This window comes from Phalacrocorax aristotelis, chromosome 8 (genome assembly GCF_949628215.1).
Source record: "Phalacrocorax aristotelis chromosome 8, bGulAri2.1, whole genome shotgun sequence".
Classification (NCBI taxonomy): domain Eukaryota; kingdom Metazoa; phylum Chordata; class Aves; order Suliformes; family Phalacrocoracidae; genus Phalacrocorax; species Phalacrocorax aristotelis.
Window position 1 is genome coordinate 34,337,682 of NC_134283.1, and position 19,907 is coordinate 34,357,588.

Here is a 19,907-nt window from a genome sequence, read left to right on the forward strand (position 1 = left end):
GGCACAGCTGGGCATCTCTTTTCTGCAGAATACCTATTCTTTTTCATAACCTCTGCCGTGTTCTCTGTTTAGGAAACCAGCACTCCCCATGGGCAGCAGCAGCTCTGTTACCCCTTCTGTATGGGGCAGAATCTCAGGATCTTCAGTGGTATATTAGCCAGCTGGAAACTTATTTTTGGTGTATGGTGGAATCAATCATCATAGGGGCCTTTCGACTACCGCTGAGTTGACTTTTGTGGATGTAGGGTTAGCAAGTGTCCCATCAGTAGCTCCATAGCAGATGAACAAGGAGGGCCGTCAGTTGGAGGTGCTGCAATCTGCTTACGGCTAGGCTGTCTGCTGGAGGCTAGTTTGCAGCTCTAGACAAACATAAATCAACCACACTGCATTTACAGGCAGCCTGCACAGGCATTAGCATCTTCCTCATAGCCATGGAGTCTCGCATTTTGTGCTGTGACAGACCTTGAAAGATTGTCCTCCCATGCTCAAGTTCCCTCATGCGAGCACCCCATCTTCTGTTGGTGGTATGATTTATTTCTCTTTCTCTGTAATGGAGACTTTTCTCTTTTTTTAGCCTTTGGGGTAGGGCTAATGAGAAAAATACTTGTTTCAAATCCAGTGAGTCATTTCTATCAACGTGAGCAGGTTGGACCTGGCCCTTCTGGAAGCAGTAAATCAGGTTGACTTGGTTGATAATATTGGGGGGAAAAAGACCTGGCTTTCAGGAATGTGTCCAGGTGATGAAAGGTGCACCTCTAGTCTGTCTACGACCTAAGGTATTGTCTGTCACCACTGCTATTTGCAGACTGCTGTGGTGTAAGTAGGTACAACCTTCAACCTTGCTCTGCAGCAATATAGGCTGGTCCTGGTTGTGGTAATTTTCAAATGTTTACATGGTTTTGAAATTAGTCTTGTTTAATAGGCCCTTGAAACTAAACCCAAAACTCAGGTGAACATATGGCCATACCCATTTCTGCTTTCAGGTAATAACGTGTGATAAGAGCTTTTACAACATTTTGGAAAAGTACTTAAAAGCTTTTGCTTATTAAAGAACTGTAATTCCCCCATGCTAATAATTTTTGTGGGACTTTGAACTTTCTCTCCATCTCTCCCTTCCTCTCATGCACCCCTGTAGAAAGCAGCCCCCTCACCTGTTGTGCTGTGCATCGTCAGCCCTGTTTCTCTGGACACAGCATGCTCTGACCGATGTATACGCGAATGTACCTATAGGATGTCAAAAACCATATTGCAGCAACTACTTCTCTGGTGCTGGATTCCCCTGGGACTTTCACAAAGCCCTATATCCCTCTTTGACTTGCGTGGCTTTTTTATAAGCAAAGAAAACTTGCCACTCCTAGGTTTTCTCCTTTGCCCTCCCTGCTAAGATAATTTCCTTTCAGTAACCAAAGGGATGGCTGTTTTTGTTAAAACTTCAGGCCTAAACAGAGAGCGTACAGAAATGCCTTCTGTCAGTTTCTAAGGGAGAATCATGCACCTGTAAAATGAACTTACCATGTGCAGATACCCCTGAAGGTGATGAGATGCTTTAATTATATTTGGAGCACTAGCGCTCTCTGGTGCTTTGAAGCAGGTTCCCAAAGAGAGATATTTAATCAAATTTATGTTTATTTCAGGCTTACCCTCTCTAGATCCATCCAACAGCTCTACAACTTCTTCTTCAGGTCCTTTGACAGGCTTTTCAGCAAACATACAAGGAGCACGGGTTTACCTTCAAGGGCCAGCGCCTGTTGGGACTCCCAGCTTTAACAGACAGCATTTTTCACCACATCCTTGGACAAGCGCAACAAATTCATGTAGGAACTTCATGGGTCTGTCTTAGTTAACTATAAATTCATAGCTATTGTCTTAGTAGATTTGTAACTTGACGGGAAATTACCCAGTGATGTACAAAATGCTTTCCAATTGCTTTTAGCAGCTGTGAGGATGGCGTGCAAATCCCAAGCTGTACTATTTTGTGGTTTTTTTCCCATGTAAAATGCCACTAGTTCTGGTAACATTACTAAAGACATATTTGGGCAAAAAATTCAGTCGTCATAGGTTCTGAGAGGAGAGGGCATGAAGCTGTGGGGGAGTGGAGGTGATTATACCAAGCTAAAGATTCCCCTCTAGGTAGTATGAGTGTATTAGGTGAAAATGTCATGTTTGTCATGGTTTGAAGTTATGCTTGCCTTTTTTATCTTTTTCCTTTTTTTTTTTTTTTTTTAATTGGGATTCTGGAATTACTTCATGTTACTTAAAATGTTCCAAAATCTTTAAGCATCATCTGAGGTAATAGTGGGTTTTCCTCCTAATGGGAAGAACATGGAAGTAGCTTTACAGAAAAATATGGGTGGTTGATTCAGAATCTTAAGTAAAGAGGCTTTTCATGTCACTGCATGCAACTTCATTGCCACTCTGAGCTTAAGAACCAAAATATTTAAATGAGTGCTCAAAGGAAGTTGGATATCCCAAGAAGACTCAGTGACACTTCTGAAGTTGGTGGGTCTTACGCTCTTGCATCACACATGTGGCTTTGGGAAGTTCTCTAATTTCTCTTCTGCCGGAAGTGGTGGATACCAAAACCGGGCTGTTTAGACATTTACGGTATTTTGGCTGATGTTTTCACCTCTTCCTGAAACTCTTCCATGTTTCTTATTCTTTCTTGTAATTAATTTAGATATACTGCTATGTCATGAGAATATCACATGATTCTGATGGCTGAAAGCATTTGTGTTCTCATGTTGATTTTAGAGTTAAAATAAACTCTAAACAGAATTTCTGTGAAAGACTTGAAGAATACTTGCCAAAAAAGCCTTTGAGATAATATTGGGGGGGATAGAGCAGGTAGTGTTTATGATTGCTAGCTTTTGTGCCTTGTGTGTAATTAAGCAAGAGAAATACTTTCTTCAGCAGGTGAATCTCCTATTCCATCAGTTTCCTCAGGATCATCTTCGCCCCTTTCAGCTGCTTCTGCACCTTCCAACTTGGGCCAGCCAAAAACGGGTAATGCCAACCAAGATCGAAAGGTACCCCCTCCAATTGGGACAGAAAGGCTTGCTAGAATTCGACAGGGAGGATCTGTCACTCCTACGCCCTTAGGAACCAGCTTCACAGCTCCTGTCGGTCATAGCGGTATTTGGTCCTTTGGAGTTAACAGTGTATCTGGTAAGTCTGTTGTACAGCCTGGGGTAGCCTAAAGAAACTTATAGGGCTTTTTGGAAGTACTGCATTTGAAAAAAGGTTGGGGAGGAGAAGTAAATTTCCACAGTCTGTAATCAACTTTCACATAGTGCGTTCTGAAGGTAAAACTGGTGTCAGTGGTGGGAGAGTGCATATCAACGAAAGCGCTGTGGTTTTCTCTCCTAATGTAGGTGGTTCTCACCCAACCTAGGGTATCTGTCAGCATACAGTTGTAAACCCTGAGAACAGTTCAGAAGTTTCATATTGGCTATTGAATGGTAGCTTGCTTTCCATTAACATTTTACAATGTTAGTTGTGGTGCAGCTAATGCATCCAGAACCATGTAGTTATGGATGCTGATTTTTGCATTGATCTCCTCATGACTCTTGAATAGTATGGGGTAACTTCTGTTCCAGGCAGCCCATTTCAAAGGAATGACTTTGAAACAGCTGAAGTTTTACATTCAATTTCCTGATAGTTTGAGGTTCTTGTAGAAAGGAAGAGCTGCAGCATTTGAGGTGTAAAGTGTTTCCATCAGTAACTTTAAAGACAAATGTTTAATAGTCCCGTATTTATTACATTTTTCAGTGAAGCCCTCCATACTTTTGTTAACCAGTGTCTCAGTATTGCTATGTTTTTTCAAGAAAAGCTTGTATGTGCTCACAGACAGTGCTTGGAGGTTTATTGGATCTTAGCTGTTCTGCTGTGGACACCTGAAACTTGCAGTTACTAGTAGTCCCTGTTATCTCCACACTTGTCTGGAGGATCAAGATGAATGTACACGGAGATGGCATGTGATGTGCCTGGCCAAACTTCCCTGGTCTCACCAGCCCCTCTTCTTTCCCTGTTTTTGACCCTGTCATAAGTGTAACTTCTTTCTGTGTTCCTATGGTACATGAGAGGATGTGGGAGCTGGAGGGAAAGAAAGTGCGTGTGCATGTGTAGCCAGCCTTATATAGTGTTGCCTGCAGCAGCTTCCCTTTGAGAGGCCTTAATGCTACAGATAAGACTTGTGTGTTTGCGTTGTCTGTAATGGTTTATTAGCCTGAAAACTGCAGGTATCTTCCTGCTTCGGGTAGGCTGTGGAAGGTTTGCCTTTGCTCAGAGCAGAGCTGTAAAGTTACCTTTACAGCTTTGTGTTTTCAGGGAGCCTTTGGATGTGTAGGTGTGTGCAGCTGCTGAATTCTGCTCCAGAGTATCTTCAGTTAATTGTGATCAGCCATTTTCAATTTCCTTTCCAGAAGGCTTGTCTGGTTGGTCTCAGCCTGTCATAGGAAATCATCCGATGCATCAGCAGCTGTCAGACCCAGGCACATTTTCTCAGCATCAGCCAATGGAGAGAGATGATTCTGGAATAGTGGCTCCCTCAAATATTTTCCATCAACCTATGCCAAATAGCTTTGTGGATTTTTCTAAAGTAAGTAAGAGGGTTGGATCTAGTATATGAAATGACCAAGGACTGACTTTGTATCTCCTGTTCTGCCTGTTTACACTGTGTGCTTTCCTTCTACCATTCCTTGCAGCACCTAGTCCTGAACTCCCTTTCATCCCAGTACTGACTAGAAAAGGTGCCCAAGCCTAGTGGTGCATTTAAACAAAGCCAGAATTTGTAGAATGCAGATGTTCTCTTGTCAAGTAGCTGAATGCCTTCATTGCTCTCCAGTATTTCCTTTCTCAGGGGCTCAGTCACTCAGAAACATTTCATAAGGCTTGCTCAGCTCTTGAGGCTGATTAAAGGTTTCCTTAATGCTTTCAGTACAAATCATGCCTGTGAATACTACATGCCTTTCTTAAGGAAGCAGTAGGATGAGAGGACTGCTTGTAAGTCTGTGCCTTGTATGTTAACGCTGGCAAGTAGCTTGAGGCAGATGGATGTAGCCGAGCCACAGTCAGCTCAGCCACCACTGGAGGAATGTCCATGACAATGTGCAAACAGCAGACCTGCTTTTACAGCATGTTTCAGAAGTAGCTGTGCTCTTCTGTGCATGTGCTCTTGGGATCTTCTAAATTGCAGAGCAGTAATCATTCAAACACAGGAAAGAAATCTCATCATTGCAAAAAGCGGCTCTGTAACTTCCTCTTTCTGAACTGGAAGAATATATAGATGGCCATTAGTAATTTATAGAAAAATCTTCCACTCGGAGTCTCGTAGGCTCAGGCTGTATATGGGCTTTGCTGAAGTGCAGCCCTGTGTACACCAAGGTTATCGCATGCTGCAGAGGCGAGTGGAGGGAGCGCTGAGGTCACTTTGTACAGCTGCTGTGTCTGGCTTTATGGGGTCATCTGAAAGCACTGTGTAGAGGCGGCTGCATACTGGTGATGTGTAATTTCAGGAAAATGGGTAAACTGACATGAATCTCAAGCTCTGAAGAGTGACCATATTCCATACTCTGCCTCAGTGTGTAGCGATGCCCTGTTTCCTCACAGTGCTGTTTGCCAGTAGGTGAATGTGGATGTGAACTGCCTCTGTCACCTTGGCAAATGTGGTACTACAGTCATCCTTCACAGCCACTGCCTTCTTTGCTGACGATGCTTTCTTTTGTTCCCTCAGGGCCTACCGATTTCCATGTACGGTGGAACTCTAATACCCTCGCACCCTCAACTAGCGGATGGCCCGGGAGGCCCCATCTTTAATGGGCTCCATACTCCAGATCCTGCCTGGAATCCCATGATCAAAGTTGTCCAGAACTCAACAGAATGTACTGATGCTCAGCAGGTAGTGTGGCTGCCTCTTTCCACCTTTGCTTACCTGGGGCTTTTTATGATGTTGTGCTTTGTTCTGGTTTTCTTCATTTTTGGATAGATTACTTTTTTTCTTTCAGTTCTTTGATAGGAGAACAGAGATCTTCTGCATGGCTTTTCTCCTACAGTGTGTGTGTGTGTGTGTGTGTGTCTTTATAAAAAAAATATATGGTGCTATCCATACCAAACCTTTCAGGTAAAACGAGGAGCATTTCAAGACTGCTCAGCCAGGTAATCAACTTTGTAAGTAAGAGGGTTTATATCCATACTTAGCATCCTGTAGGTTGTCAGTGAAACCTTGGCCAGGGCTGAAGAGGGCTCCCAGCCTTTGGACAGTCTAGTTGTATGTTAGGGGGAAGCCTTAAGCTTTCCTTCTAGTGGTTAAACGCTCTGTTAAAAGAACCTTTATTTGTTTTCATAATAGACATGTCTTTTTATTTCTTGCTGTAGATTTGGCCTGGCACCTGGGCACCTCACATTGGAAACATGCATCTCAAGTACGTCAACTGATTTAAGGGGGTCTATCCTTTTTAGACTTGTTTGGGAATCTTTATGATCTTGAAGAACCCTGGGGATTTTTTAATGTGCCTAACTAAGCAATTTTCTGTGGGCTGTACCAATGGAAACTTGCCCATTGTATAAGAACAAACTGATTTACCTATACAAACCGATTCTGTTTTCCAGTTAGTTTAGCCATTTTGAACTTAAAAACCAGATTAAACTAGTGCTTTTGGCTAAACACTACTGAAGGCTCCTTGTATGCAGCAGAGGACTAGCTGATTACATGATTTCAACCTTTTAGGGTGGTAAATACATGTATAATTGTTTACATACTTAAAAGAAAAAGCTGAGTAAATTTCATGTCGTATAGTGGCTCTACTTTATGTAGCCTGTATTAATGTGAAATATTTACCTGAATATTCAATAAAAGGTGAACAGTATTTATAGGTTGTGTGTGAGAATTTTGGAAGAGGCTATATGTTGTTGTCATCAGTAGCTGCTGCCATGCCCAGTAGTGCATCTTTTCAGGGTCACATATTTAACGCATGGATGCAGTCAGGGTTTGGGGGAGGGTTTTGGTTGGTGGTTGTCTGCGATATGAGGTCTGCTGAGTCCTTCCCCTGCCAGTTGTTAGCCCTTTTTTTTTGTGTGTGTGTGAACACAGTTCTGCATTTTTTTTTTTTATCCTTTCTGGATTAGTTCTGCTGGTTCTAGCACTCTTTTTCCAGGTGGGTTGTCTGAGACATGAGGTTTTATTCAGGGGCTGGAAATAAGGGCTGAGTTGACAACGTGGCAACTGATGGCACCTTAATTTGCAGAAGGTAAATAGGTAGCTCATAGGTAAATGCAGGGTTTCTGACCTGACTCGCCGTAATCAGCTGCCTAGAAGCAGATGTTAGGAAAACAGAGACCACTTCCCACTAGAGAAAAATGTAATATGTTCAATTCAGAGTTTCTTGTAACCCTTTAAATCTGGTAAGAGCTCCTCAAGTCCTTTCTTTTCTGTGAGGAAGAAGGGGATTTTTGCACGCTGCTTAAGATGAACATTCATTTTCTACCCAGGTGCAGAAGTTCTCCACTTTCTGCACTTGGACTATGCTTATTTCTGCTTTTGTTCGGTGGTGGTGCAGTAGCTACACTGAATATTTGGTCTATTCCTCAAGCAGGTAACTACAGTGCCTGTAGTGTCCAATCTAATGGACCACTTTTGGTGGTGTCTCAGACCAGATGGAGGCTTCTTCACCTTCTCCAGTCAAATCCTTAAATGCAGCAGCAGTTTCCCCAGGAAAAGCATGAGGAAGGAATACAAAAATCCAAATTGCACAACCAAGATCTAAGTACCACGGGCAAATAAACCTCAGAGATGCTACTGGATTATATATTCGGATATTTTTTTCTAGTAATTGAGGAAGAAATGCAAAAAAAGTTGAACTGCAGCCACCCCCCTGTTAAGGCTGAGTGTTCCTCCTTCTGTATTTGCACTAACAGTAATTGTATTGAAAACAAACCCTAGCATAGTGTAATTGGTGTTTGCTCTTGGGGCAAGTTGCAGGGGTGGGGTGGGGGAGGGGCCTTAGGCCCCTCCCTTTCCCCTCCCTGCCATGTGAGCTCCATGGCAGCAACAGGCACAGCCACCTCCTCCTACCCCATCCCGGGGAGCCACCATGTCCCCAACCCAGAGGGCTACAGCTCCACACCGGGTGGCACCATGTACTCCACCACACCAGGGGGTAAGACCCAGCATGGGGATGGGGTTGTCCCTTGAACAGAATGGTGGCCTCAGCTGCCCTATCCCGGCCCAGTTTAGGGAGCTCCTTCCTGAGCTGGGTCCCTTCCTGGGCTCTCCACTTTGCAGCTTCATCCTTAGGAGCATTGGCACCTGTTCTGGATGCCAGACCCAGGCAGGCCTGTGGGGTGGTGGCTTCTGTGGCAGCCCAGAGCTGGAGTGGAAAAGGGAACCCCAAAGCTTTGTAGGAAGATACTGCTGAAGTTAGGGCCATCACTGCCCTGTGGTACTGGGGGGAACAGGCAGAGTCAGTCCTAGCACTGCTGGGGTGCAGGTTGCTGCATGCAGTGCTGGTCCCTCAGGGGTAGGTCATGCCTGGGCATAGCTGGCTGGAGCTGGGGGAGGCACAGGGGACTAGTGAAAGAAGTCTGTTCCTGTCCAAGTTCACAACCCCTGGGGGAAGGTACTGTGTGGCACAGCTCCCTCCAGGGGTACCCTAGCCCTGCCCTCTTACCCCCCTTCCAACCTCCTGCCAAAATCCCTGGTGCAGCTGTCGAGCAGGTCCTTTTCTTTGCTGTCTGTCCTCGGGGTAGTGTGTGTCCCGTCCCTGAGCTGGGCATGTTTCGGTTGAGCCACAGGTACCTACCCTGTGGGTGCTGGCTCTATTGTGTGCCTGCGATAAGCTTATCTGGGGCTGGGGAGCCAGGCCCAGTGCTGGTGGGGCCACGGCAGGCACGGGTTGCATAATGTGTCCCATGTGCCAGGAAGGGCCCAGCCCACACAGGAGCTCTGGGCTCACTGCTGCCCTGGGCTGTGCTCGCTGCCAGAGCTTGGCAGGGAGCTGGTGCTTGGCTGCAGGGACAGCGGGGCAGGGGAAGGCAGGCCTGGACCTGTGCAGGGCAGCAAACCCAGCACACAGGCTGGCGTGGCCTCGGGGATCACTGGCAGGCACATGGGGTGCGGGGGGAGGCAGCGTGTGCCCTGGGTGAGTGCTGCCCTGGGGCTGTACATGCAGCAGGCTGGCATGCTGCAGGTGTCCCACTGAACCCAGCATGTTATGTTATCCTCATGTAGGGCACAGTGGCGTGGCTCACTGGGAATGTGTCACTGGGTACAGCTCCTCATGGTGCAGGCAAGGAGGCACCTAGCCTTTGTTGTTTGGGAGCCACCCCCAGACCAGCCACCTCTGGCAGGGTGTGCTGGGGACCTGCCTGCTGCCTGGCTGTTGGGCCTGGGCCATGTGCCAGGCGCCCCAGGGCTGGTCCTGCCTTCCAGGTAGCGCAGGGCTGGCTGCAGTGTCAGCTGCCACAGGGCACCTGTGTTGAGGCTGGATGCCCTGTGCTGGGCCCTGGCAGAGCTCCAGGAACCTCAAGGGGAAGAACAAAGTGGGGAAGAGCTGCTGTGCAGGACAGGTGTCACAAGTTTGCCATGGGGGAAGCTCCACAGTGCCTCCAGAGCCAGCCATGTCCCTAGGCTGTGGCCAAGCACTGGGTCCCACCCCCTGCTCTGGGCTCAGGCTGTGGTGCTTGGAGATGGGGGTGGCCAGAGACCGGCAGTACCTGACAGCCCCCTGCTTTTGGCAGGTACCCGCATCATCTACGACCGCAAGTTTCTGCTGGAGTGCAAGAATTCACCCGTGGCCAGGACCCCTCCCTGCTGCCTGCCCCAGATCCCCGGTGTCACATCCCTGGCCCAGTCCAGCCTCGTCAAGCTGGAGGAGCTCAAGGAGCGGAATGAGAGCAAAGAAGCCGTGCCAGGTGAGCAGCCCAGTCATGCAGCCCCTGCCCTATGCGCTGCCTGGGCCATGGGGCTCCTGCCTGGCTGCAAGGCCAAGGGGAGATCCCGGTTCCAGCTCATGTTCCCTCTGCCTGCACGCTTCTCCCAAGGCACCCCCATCCTAACCCTGGCCATGTATCCCTCCGTACCCTTGCAGATCAAGACCAGTTTGAGATGGACATCTGAGTTTCCAGCTCCCCGTCCCCAGGCTATGGCTGGGCCTGTTCCTGGGCCTCGTGGAGGTGCTGGCACTGTGACCAGCTGGCTGCAGCCCTCTCTGATGCTGGGGATGGACATGTGACACTTCAGGCTCTAGCACAACTGACTGGTGCAATTGCCTAGGAGCTCATGCTTGATCAATAAACACCATGAAACCCCTATGCTGACCTGGTGCATCTCTGTTGGGGCTCAGCTAGGTCCTTGGAGCCTGGGGGAGGGCATCTAAGAGGAGCCGAGCAGCACCAGGAGCCTGTTGAGGGCACAGAGGGCCTTCCCCTCCTTCACCAAGCCCCTGCAGCCTGGGAGTAGTGAATGCAGGGCCTTGGGGTCTGCTCCCAGGGTTGGGGTGCTACAAGCACCTGGCCCTAGCTGTAGTGGGGGCCACTGGGGAGGCCTTCCATGAGCACAGGAGGGAGCAGTACAGGGCAGCAAGGAGGCTGCCCTGTAAACATTAACACCCTGGGTGTGCCTGACCTGGTGGGCATCACTAGCACCGTGCTGTTTCTCCCTGGACCTCTGTGTCCCTGAGGCCAGCCAGGTCTCTTGGGTCCCAGACTTGGGTCTGAGCTGTGCCAGGGGCAGGGGCCCAGGTGCAAACATGGACTGTAGCTGCAGTACACGCCCTGGCCCTGCCAGGCTGCTCTGGGCTGGCAGCTGGTCTGCCTCCCCAGCCAGCCCAGAACTCCTCAGGGGCCATCTCCTGCAGAAGCACAGGGCCATGTGCCAGCTGCTGTGGGTCCCCCCCCCACAGAAGAAGGCAAGGCCAGAGCAAGCCAGGCTTTGCCAGCTGGTGCAGCAGTGAAATGCATTGTTGCCCATACAGCCTGGGTGATGCTGCCACAGTGATTCCTCCTCCTCATGTCCTGTGGGCTGGGTGAGAGCCCCTTGGCTAAGCCTGAAGCTGCTGTGGCATCGCCCAGCAGTCAGTCCTGTCTCCTGCTGCTCCTGGCAGAGAACCAGGACCGGTCGGTGCCAGAACCCCAGGACAGGCTCTGGCCAGGGGCAAGTTAGTGCTGTTTATTAAACATCATGTAGTGAATCACCACTAAAATGTCACAACGATTAAAATCCCTTTTTCCTGGGTGAGGATTGGGAGGCAGAGGAGATGCCCAGGCCCCCTCATGTGGGGGGGCCTTTCTCTGGCCGGTCGCCCTGGGCACAGGCTGCCCTGCTCACAGTCTGCAGCCCCATCCCCGGCATCAGGGATCCTCCTGGCCAGGCCTGGTGCTGCCCTCCATTACCACAGCCGGCTCTGCAGCAGGCAGGCTCCTTATCTCGGCGATCAGGCGCTTGACACCCACCAGCCACTGGCTCACCTCGTTCACATGGTCCACCATGAGTGAGCGGTGGATCTCATCAGCTGCGTCCCAGTGCTGTTGCTGGAGCTCTGCCAGGAAGGGGGAACCCGTCAGCAGCACAGGGGCAGCCTTCCCACGGTGCCCCCTACCCAACGGCCCAGAGGCCACCCCTGATCACCCCTCACCTTGCACCAGGAGGCTCATCCTCTTCCTCACTGGGGCCGACAGCTTCCCCTGAGTCCATGCATCCTCCAGCACCGTCAGCCGCCGCCTGATGTCATCACACACTTGTTTCTGGAAGCAGAGATAAGCTGGAGCAGGGCCCTGACCCCCACCAGCTCTGGGGAGCCCCTGGAGTGGATGTAGCTCTCTGCATTCCACAGGCACCCTGGGAACAGACAGCCCCAGTGGGGCTCCCCCGGGCTGCTGCCCCTCCTACACCCCTGCAGAACGTGAGGAGGAGGAAGGGGCCGGGGCCTCACCTGCACCGAGGGGCAGCAGGCGTCGAGGGCCTCCCTCAGCGGGGCGAGGATAGCATCAGCAGGCACGCCGCACTCCTCCTCGGGGCGCGCTGCAGCGCTCGCCCTCCCGCTCAGGGCGGGGCTGACCGGCCCGAGCGGGGGCGGCCCCAGCGCTCGGCTGGGCAGCGCCGCGGGGGCACCGGCCGGCTCTGGAGGGGCGCCTGCGGGAAAGAGGCACCAGCACGGAGCCCTGTCAGCACAGCCCCAGTCTCAGGGATGCCAGCTGGGCACCGGGAGCCGCACGCTTGCCACCCCCATCCAACAGGCCCAGGAAAAGGGGGGTCTCAGGCCCCGGGGCCTCCTGCCCACGCAGGGCTGGTGCTGCCAGGCCTCTGCACCCCTAGAAAGGTTGCGAGGGCAGGTGCCACCAGCTCTGCTCCCCCACAGCCACCGCGACGGAGCCAGACCCAAAGCCCGGGCTGGGCTGCAATTCCCATGGGATCCAAGCGGGAAGAGGGACCCGGCCCGCAGAGCAGAGGAGAGACCCCTGCGGCGCCCCGGGCTGGGCAGGGGGGAAGCAGGGTGAACCGGGGACTTTGTGGGTGCTGACCTGGGGGGGTCCCCGCCGGCGGAGGGGGGGCCCGGCGGCTCAGCAGGGTTCGCCTGGGACCCCCGGCCTGCGCCTGCAGCCCGTAGGAGAACTGAGGGGGGTCGTTCCAGCCGCGCTCCTGGTTCCCTGCGGCAGCAAAGGGCAAGGTGAGACCCTGGGAGGGACCAAGGAGCCCCCCCCACTCCCCCCCGGACGCGGGATCCCGAGCCCCTGTGCCAGGATGGGTCTCTCCCTCCACAGACACCCCTCGCCCAGACACGGACACCCCCACCACCACCCCAAGGATCCCCCCCCGGGACACGGCACCTACGGGGTTCCCCCCACAGCGGGACACGCCCCCGCCCCGGACCCCCACACCGGACCCGGACACGCAGGGCTCCACTTCCCCGGACAGCGCTCCCCACACCGGGCCCTGTCACCCCCCCCTCCCCAGACCCACGACCCACACACACATCGTGACCCGTCCCTCCACTGACCCCCCCCCCACACCGACCCCCGGTCCCCCACCCGTTCCCAGAGGACCGGAAGTTCGCCCCCACCACGTCCCGCTCCCCCTCACCCGGCTTCACGTAAAGCTCCGCCATCCCGCCACGTCACGCCCGGCCCCGCCCTTTCCGTCCGATGGGGCGGGGCGGGGCGGGGCTGGAAGGGGCGGGGCTTCCCGTGTCCCCGCCCCGCCGGGGAAACGGGGACCGGGACGGGGGTCGGGGACGAGGGACGGGGACGGGGCCAGACGCCCCGTCCCCGGCCCCCGGCCCCGACCCCCGCCCCCTATGGGGTGTGGAGGAGGGCCCGCCTGAGGCGGAAGGACTCCAGGAAGGAGAAGAGACCCCGCTTGCGGGCACCGACCCCCGCCGCCCCTCCGCTGCCCCCGCTCCCCTTGGCCACCCCGCTGGTAGCGTCCCCCGAGGCCACCGACCCGGCCAGTCCCCGGCCCGTCGCACCCTTCGCCTTAGCCCCCGGTGCAGTGGCCACCAGGCACTTCTGGTACTGCACCTGCGGGGAGACGAGGGTGGCCGTGGGGTGGGATAACAGCGTGGCATCACCGGGGGGGGGTGTCACATGCAACATGGCGTGGCCGTGGTGAGGGACACGACCCAACGAAGCATGTCTGTGGGTTGAACACGGACTCCGTGGGGCCAACTCCCCCCTGCCCTCCCTAGGGTTGGGCGTCCCACCCAGCTTTGCCCTCCTCTGTCCCCAGCCCTTGCCTCTTCCTCCGGGTGTCCCCAGAGGGCTGGGAATCTGGGGGATCGGGGGACACCCCGCCCCCACTCACCATGCAGGCTGCCTGCACCGCCTCCGAGATGGTGCCAGCGTCGGGCTCACACCAGAAAGCCGTGCACTGGAAGTGTCGCCCCGTGTCCACGATGAGTGCGAAGGTGTGGGCATCCCGGCCCACCCCCAGGAAGGTCACGTACCGCACCTGGCACTCCCAGATGTGCGCCACCTCCTCATCATCCTCCTGCGGGGACTCCATGGGGCCATCCACCCCTGGCCACACCCCAGGCAGCCCTGCCACCCCTGCCAGGTCCCCTCTGCCAGGAGGCTGGGCCCCCCATGGGTGTTACCTGTCCCACCCCAGTGGCAGCAGGGTGCCCACTCAGCCAGAGCCCCCCATCCCCTCCCCACCTGTGCAGGGTGCACCCTCATGGCTGTGTCGGACACGCGGATGAGGGAAGGCATCCAGTGCTCCCGCCCGGGGCCCCTCGTCAGCTTCTCGATGGCCTCGTTCAGCACATCCATCCCTGGGGAGTGGGAGACCCCAGACCTTCAGCCCCTGTCCCAGCTGCTGGCACAGAGCAGGCAGGGACCACCCGGCCCTGGGGCTCAGCTGCTCGGACAGCCCACGGCAGGGGGTTCTGAGGCATCCCCCAGCTGCAGTGGGGCCAGCGGCACTTACCCATGGCCCTGGGCACAGGCAGGCTGCCAATGTACAATGCCTCGTAGGTCTGCATCGACTGCCTAACTGCTTCCAGGATATCCACTGCCAGAAGAGGAGAGTTGGGGGGAGACCCCACCACCACCACGTGTCCCCCTGTCCCCAGGGACCCCAGGGACACAGCCAGGCAGGCCAAAGGGCTCTGGCCACTGGGCATCCCACTGCCCAAGGGCAGACTGTGGGCAGGAAGAGCCACCAGCAGTGCTGGGGGGACGGTACCTTGCAGCGGCAGGTCCTCAGTGGAGATGGGCTCCAGTGTGGCAGCGCAGGGCAGCCTGCTGCTCGCTATGGCTCGCTCAGCCATGATCTGCAAGAGATGGGTGTCCCAGTGCCTCCCCTCATCCCTGAGACCCCCAGGCCACACCCACACCCGCCGGGGCCCTGCATCCCACCTTGGAGCACATCTCATGCAGGGCCTTGGCAATGCCCTTGGCAGGCACATTGCAGTGGAAGACATGACACTTGAGGATGCAGGTGTCCTTGTCACTGGCCACAAAGGCGAAGTCTCTGCAAGGCCATGAGCAAGCCAGTGAGACCCCAGCAGAGGCAGCTGCCCCTCTCCCCACGCTGCCCCCCGTCCCTGCACCCCCTTACCTGTCCCTGCACCATGGCGGCAGTCAGGGAGGGAGGAGAGGGGACAGGTTACTGCTGGGGTGCCTTCCCCCCTCAATGGGCAGAGCCACCCCTCAGCCCCCAGCACCTGCCGTTGTTGCAGCCAACACCCCAGACACGGATGTTGAGGATGGGCTGGCGGTGGATGAGGCTGCGATCGAGTGGGTCCACCAGGTTCATGGTGTCCTTCTTCAGGATCATCACCAGGTCCTGGCCCTGCAGAGGGTCAGCAGCTCCCTCAGCCCAGCAGACAGCCTGGGTGTCCCTAGCACCCAGCCCACGTGTTGGGGACATCCCCATCCCCCCAGCCTACTCAGGCACAAGTGTGGGCACAGCCCTGTCCTCTGTCCCCCCCCGCAGCCCTCCCCAGATACCATACCTGTGTGTGGGGACAGCCCACCCAGGCACCCCTGGCACTCTCCCCAAGAGACAACCCTGTCAGACCCACCTGCCTCACTGCACAGATGCCCTGTGTGGAGAGACGGTGGGACTTGATGATCCTAAAGGTCTTTTCCAAACTTCTATGATTCTATGAGTCTATGAGAGTTGACTCTGCCATTGACACTGGTCCCTGCCCCCCTAGGCACTGTCCCCATCAGTGGGGACATCCAGCCTCAGCAGCAGTGGCTCCAGGGTGGGACCCTGTCTGGCAGCACTGTCCCAGGCTCTCACCTCTCCCCGGTCCTCTGCAGAGCCCTGGCCCTTGCTATTGGACAGCTGCTGGATGCAGTTATTGACGGCGATGCTGCTCTTGCCAGGTGCCAGGTCCTCCTCAGGGATCTCCACCCAGCCCAGCGAGCGCACAGCAAAGCACTGAGCAGAGACACATGGGGCTTCAGTGCCCGGCCAGTGCAACCACCCCTGTCCCGTGCCCCTCACCATGCCAACGTGGCCACCCCGTTCTTGCTCCCATCCCTGTCCCTGCCAGCTGCCACCTGCCCCCTCCCCTGCCAGCCCCAGCCCACAGTGCCGCAGCGAAGCCCCTGGGTGATGTACCTTGGAGCCAGGCTCCGCGCTGTGCTGGAAGTCATCTCCGTGCCAGGGCAGCGAGGTCCTGCAGAGGGATGGGGTAGTGAGGGGACAGCTCCCACTTGGCAGCACAGACCTGGGGCACCCAGGGAAGTGCCAGGATGCCCTGGCACCGGCAGACCCCCATGCCACCAGCCAGGAAGCATCTTATGGAGGTGACCAGCGTGGTCCTAGTGGCTCCAACAGGGGCCCAGCATCCAGCAGTGGTCGAGGGTCAATGGTGCCCCGCAAGTCAGCAGAGTCCGTGGGCAGCCCTACCTCCGGGACAGCGAAGCCACGGGGCTGGGAATAGGCCTGTCCTTCACTGAGTGCTTCGCCGTGGGGGCCTGGCCGTCCTGGGAGAGAAGAGGATAGGGGTGAGGGCAGCAAGAGAGGCTGTCAGGATGCACCAGGTAGGAGCCCTCCCCGCCAGGACAGCAGTGCCTGAGCTTGTAGGCATCCCATGTAGCCAGAATGAGGCCACCATAGGGCCTGCCAGAGCCTTTAAAGGGGCCTAACCCTGGCCATGAATGGACTGAGCAGGACTTTGGAGCGACAGAGGCAGGCCTGCTCCAAGGGGAGGCTGGACCAGCAATGCCCAGAGGGCCCTTCAATAGTGTCCTGCCAGGGAGCGGAATCTAACACCAGCCCTCACCCCCCTGCCCACATCCCCTACCATTCCCTGGAGCGTCTCCTCTCCATCAGCCTCTGGGTGCCCTCCTGGGCCGGTGGTATGTGCAGGGTGCTGCCACTGCGTCGTGCCGGTTGGCACATGCCAGTAGTAGGTGCCCAGAGAGTCACGGATTTTCCTCCAGCCTGGGGGGAGGTCAGGGTCTGTCTCCAGGCTCTGGTCACTCCAGAGGTTGTCTGTGCAGAGGGGTAGTGTGAGGCAAGGGAGGGGAAGGTCCCCCAGCTGTGGGCACCCTGAGAAGCAAGCAGCTTCACCAGCAGTGAAAGGGTCCTGTGGTGGCCTCTGGGTGCGTGGCTGGGCACATGGCCCAGGAGAGAAGCATGGCAAGGAAGGCTTGGCATGATGCCACAGAGGCTGCAGTAGTGGCCGACCCCAGGCAAGCGATCGGGTGCAGGTGCTCGCTGGCGCCCGTAGGGGTGGGGTGATGCCAGCAGGGGCACAGCCCAAGCCTGCCGGGAAAGGCACCCTGCAGGGGTGCCCAGGCAGGGCCCAGGGCTACCAGCCCAGCACTCCCCCTGCCAGCACACAGTCTTCAGCCCTCTGCCAGCCCCTAGGGTGCCTGAGACCGGCTTCTCCCTGCCTTGGCCCGGGAAAGGGGTCGGGGATGGACCCCCGGGTTCTGGGAGGAGGAAAGCGCCCTTGGAGGGTGCAGCTAGGAGGGGTAGATTAACGCCCTCCTCTCTGCACCCCGAGGCCTGGAGAGGTCACGGAGACGAGCCCGTGGCGCAGCACAGCGGCAAGCTCTGCTCCTGGGAACGCGACCCAAAATCCGCAGGGCTCAGCGCACCCCTGTGGGTGCTCGTATCCCCGGGCGGCGCTGCCGAGGGGCGGGGGGGGGGGCCGGGCGCTGCGCCGTGGCTCACCGCCCCGCCTGCCGCGCCCCGCGGGACCCCCGACCCGGGGGAGGGAGGGGACGGGCGTGGGGGCGTCCCCCGCGACCTTGGCCGGGGCGGGGTCGGGCCGGGCCGCCGCGCGCCCCGCTCAGCACCGCGGACAACGCCGGGGCGCGGCCGCCGCTCCGGCCCCCGGGCACCGGCCCCGGCCCCTGAGCCCGGCCCCCGGCCCCGCACCCCGGCCCCGCGCCCCGGCCCCGCGCCCCGGCCCCGGCCCCGCCCGCCGGCGCGGCTGACCGTCGCAGTTGACGAGGACGATGGCCAACATGTAGTCCTTGCCCAGCATGGCCCCGGCGCGGCCGCCCCGGCCCGCCGCCTCCCCAGGCCCGGACCCAGCGGCGGCTGCGGCGGGAGGGGCGGGGCGGGAGGGGCGGGGCGGGCGCGGGTGGGGGTGCCCGGGCGCGGGAAGGACCGAGGTGGGGGGGGGGTTGGGTGTGAGCCAGAGCCTTAGGGCGCAGAAGGGGACGTCTCGGCGGTGTTCGGGAAAGGGAGGGGGTGTTTGGGTGCCCGGCTGGGGTCACCGGAGGCTGGAGGGGCGGTGAGGTCCTTCGGATGTTTCACTGCAGAAAATGGGACACTGGAGTGGGGAAGGGGCATCGGGGGGCAGGAAAGGATGTTTCTGAGTCCAGGTCAGCCCCTTGTGCCCTTACGTTTGTTTCCTTCCCCTCCACGCACCCATAGGTTTCCTCCATCCCCTTCCTTTTCCCCACAGTCCACCCTTGTTCCTCTCCATCCACGCTCACTCCATGTTCTTTCTCTTCCATGCAGGCTTAGGTCCCCCCATTTTCCTGTGGTCCGACCTCCTTCAGTCAGTACTGAAAATACCTGAACGTGCATGCTGAGCATCTTCCCCTTCTCGCCAGAGGCCAAGAGCTTTGCAACTCCAGTTTGAGACTTCTGTTTCCTGTGCTACCCTGAGCTGACAATCCTGGCTAATTCTCAGTACCTGGGGCCAGAAGTTCTGGAGACACTTGTTGTACACCCCAATTCCCCCATGGAGCCCCCCATGTGCTGCTAGGGACAAAGTCCTTCCAAGCTACAGGTTCCTGATGACACACTCCAAGGTGGTTTGCTATCCATGGCATGTCTGCACAACCCATCACGGCCTCTTAACCTTTCCTTCTACAGAGCCAGAAGCTAGTAGCCCTGGACATAGCTGATGTCCTTGAGAGCCTCCCATGCTGCCCTGCTTCCTTCCCTGCACAGTTTTCCACAGAGCTTACAGTTTTTGGAAGTGCAAAACGAATTTTCCATGCCTGTTCCCTCACTTTCAGTGAGGCATTGCCTCTTTGCTCAGCCTCATTCATGCGCTCTTTGGGCTAATGTGCCATTTTGTGAGACGCCCTTCCCTCCTTATTACATTTTAACCTTGTTCACATCTGCTGGCCTAAGAAAGGCACCAGCTGCATAATCCAACTTTGTAGTCATCCACAGTAATTCCTGTATCTTCTGTTGGCATCTGCTTTTTCGGCTACAAGCTGATTCTTCTGCATAGGTCCAGAGCTAGTGGGATTTCTGAGACCCCATTCAAGCACTGTGTCCCTGGGACAGGTTTTGCCTAACCCTAACCCTTCCCCAACAAAACTCATCCCAACACAGCAGGAGCAAGGGAGGCTCATGGCTCCCTGCATTCAGATGTGTCTGAGGCGATGGGAATCAGAGGGGGTCACGGGCCTTGCCTTGACTGCTGCTTTGCCCAGACCAAGTGATGCTTCCTCTTTTTCCAGTGCGCAGGAGTGAGCTCGCCCCTGCCAGGAACAAGCTGATGGTGACTTGTAACATGGCAGTGTTCTCTGCTGCACATGTATCCTTGTCCTTCAACATGCATTTCACTTCCAAAACCTAAGCTTGGCTGATCAGATGGGAGGCAGCAACCCTGGCACAAACTGCTCCCGCTCCTCTTCCTGCTCAGCAAAGCCCACCAAGGTGACTTACTGAAGGCAGCTCTCTCTCCTGGCAATGTCGTGAAGCTTAAGGACAATGATGGCCTGTAGTGATGTAAGACTTCAGTGGGATGCAGAGGAAGGAGAATTTGGGGATAGCACAGAGCAGAACTGAGGGTTTGTATGAAACGTCATATGGGATGTTTAGGGAAACAGATGTAGGAAGGAGAAAGGGAGGGATCAGGGGAGGAACAAGCATGGGGAAACAGAAAGAAAAGGGAGAAAAGGGTTCAGCGGCATGGAAGCAGGGGTAGGTATGCTCGCCTGCCTGAGCACTTTGTTTCATCAGTGCACTCTGGTCTGTG

The 19,907-nt window shown here is 55.8% G+C and overlaps 3 protein-coding genes across 23 annotated transcripts in view; 1 reads left to right on the forward strand and 2 right to left on the reverse strand.

The window, feature by feature from the left end:
* The window catches only part of ANKHD1 (ankyrin repeat and KH domain containing 1), a 123,032-nt gene extending 112,729 nt beyond the window's left edge, over window positions 1–10,303 (forward strand). For 5 of the 20 annotated variants that reach the window (XM_075102387.1, XM_075102394.1, XM_075102403.1 and 2 more), the window contains 7 exons: window positions 1,635–1,829; window positions 2,911–3,165; window positions 4,422–4,597; window positions 5,732–5,896; window positions 6,373–6,419; window positions 9,733–9,906; window positions 10,083–10,303. In XM_075102387.1, the coding sequence (XP_074958488.1) occupies window positions 1,635–1,829; window positions 2,911–3,165; window positions 4,422–4,597; window positions 5,732–5,896; window positions 6,373–6,419; window positions 9,733–9,886 (992 nt within the window). In that variant the 3' untranslated portion in view covers window positions 9,887–9,906; window positions 10,083–10,303. Of the gene's footprint in view, window positions 1–1,634; window positions 1,830–2,910; window positions 3,166–4,421; window positions 4,598–5,731; window positions 5,897–6,372; window positions 8,019–9,732; window positions 9,907–10,082 lie in introns of those variants that run through there. The other 15 variants (XM_075102388.1, XM_075102391.1, XM_075102392.1 and 12 more) reach the window with 15 other exon arrangements.
* Window positions 10,304–11,141: 838 nt separating this feature from the next.
* On the reverse strand, window positions 11,142–13,185 carry SRA1 (steroid receptor RNA activator 1). Its single transcript, XM_075102411.1, has 5 exons — window positions 13,073–13,185; window positions 12,514–12,639; window positions 11,925–12,124; window positions 11,628–11,736; window positions 11,142–11,531 (listed from the first exon to the last, which is right to left on the reverse strand). The coding sequence occupies exons 1-5, from the start codon at window positions 13,095–13,097 to the stop codon at window positions 11,344–11,346; spliced, it is 648 nt and encodes a 215-aa protein (XP_074958512.1). The 5' UTR covers window positions 13,098–13,185; the 3' UTR covers window positions 11,142–11,343.
* Window positions 13,186–13,269: 84 nt separating this feature from the next.
* Window positions 13,270–18,024, reverse strand: APBB3 (amyloid beta precursor protein binding family B member 3). 2 transcript variants are annotated; one of them, XM_075102410.1, is made up of 12 exons: window positions 17,897–18,024; window positions 16,752–16,891; window positions 16,355–16,431; window positions 16,064–16,121; window positions 15,740–15,880; window positions 15,156–15,283; window positions 14,848–14,962; window positions 14,675–14,762; window positions 14,417–14,500; window positions 14,146–14,261; window positions 13,793–13,978; window positions 13,270–13,509 (listed from the first exon to the last, which is right to left on the reverse strand). In XM_075102410.1, the coding sequence occupies exons 1-12, from the start codon at window positions 17,943–17,945 to the stop codon at window positions 13,285–13,287; spliced, it is 1,407 nt and encodes a 468-aa protein (XP_074958511.1). In that variant the 5' UTR covers window positions 17,946–18,024; the 3' UTR covers window positions 13,270–13,284. The 2 variants fall into 2 exon arrangements, with proteins under 2 accessions (XP_074958511.1, XP_074958510.1); XM_075102409.1 differs by having other exon boundaries at window positions 16,752–16,942.
* Window positions 18,025–19,907: the final 1,883 nt, after the last annotated feature.

What these genes read in the sequence shown, in the direction of transcription:
- APBB3 (XM_075102409.1), bottom strand. Translation starts at nt 17,945, where the DNA reads ATGCTGGGCAAGGACTACATGTTGGCCATCGTCCTCGTCAACTGCGAC. An exon ending in CTGCAGAGGACCGGGGAGAG is followed by an intron (nt 15,284 to 15,739) that starts GTGAGAGCCTGG and finishes GACCCTCTGCAG; the next exon opens with GGCCAGGACCTGGTGATGAT. An exon ending in TGCATGAGATGTGCTCCAAG is followed by an intron (nt 14,763 to 14,847) that starts GTGGGATGCAGG and finishes CATCTCTTGCAG; the next exon opens with ATCATGGCTGAGCGAGCCAT.
- SRA1 (XM_075102411.1), bottom strand. Translation starts at nt 13,097, where the DNA reads ATGGCGGAGCTTTACGTGAAGCCGG. An exon ending in GCCGGCGGGGACCCCCCCAG is followed by an intron (nt 12,125 to 12,513) that starts GTCAGCACCCAC and finishes TCTTTCCCGCAG; the next exon opens with GCGCCCCTCCAGAGCCGGCC. An exon ending in GATGAGCCTCCTGGTGCAAG is followed by an intron (nt 11,532 to 11,627) that starts GTGAGGGGTGAT and finishes CCTTCCTGGCAG; the next exon opens with AGCTCCAGCAACAGCACTGG.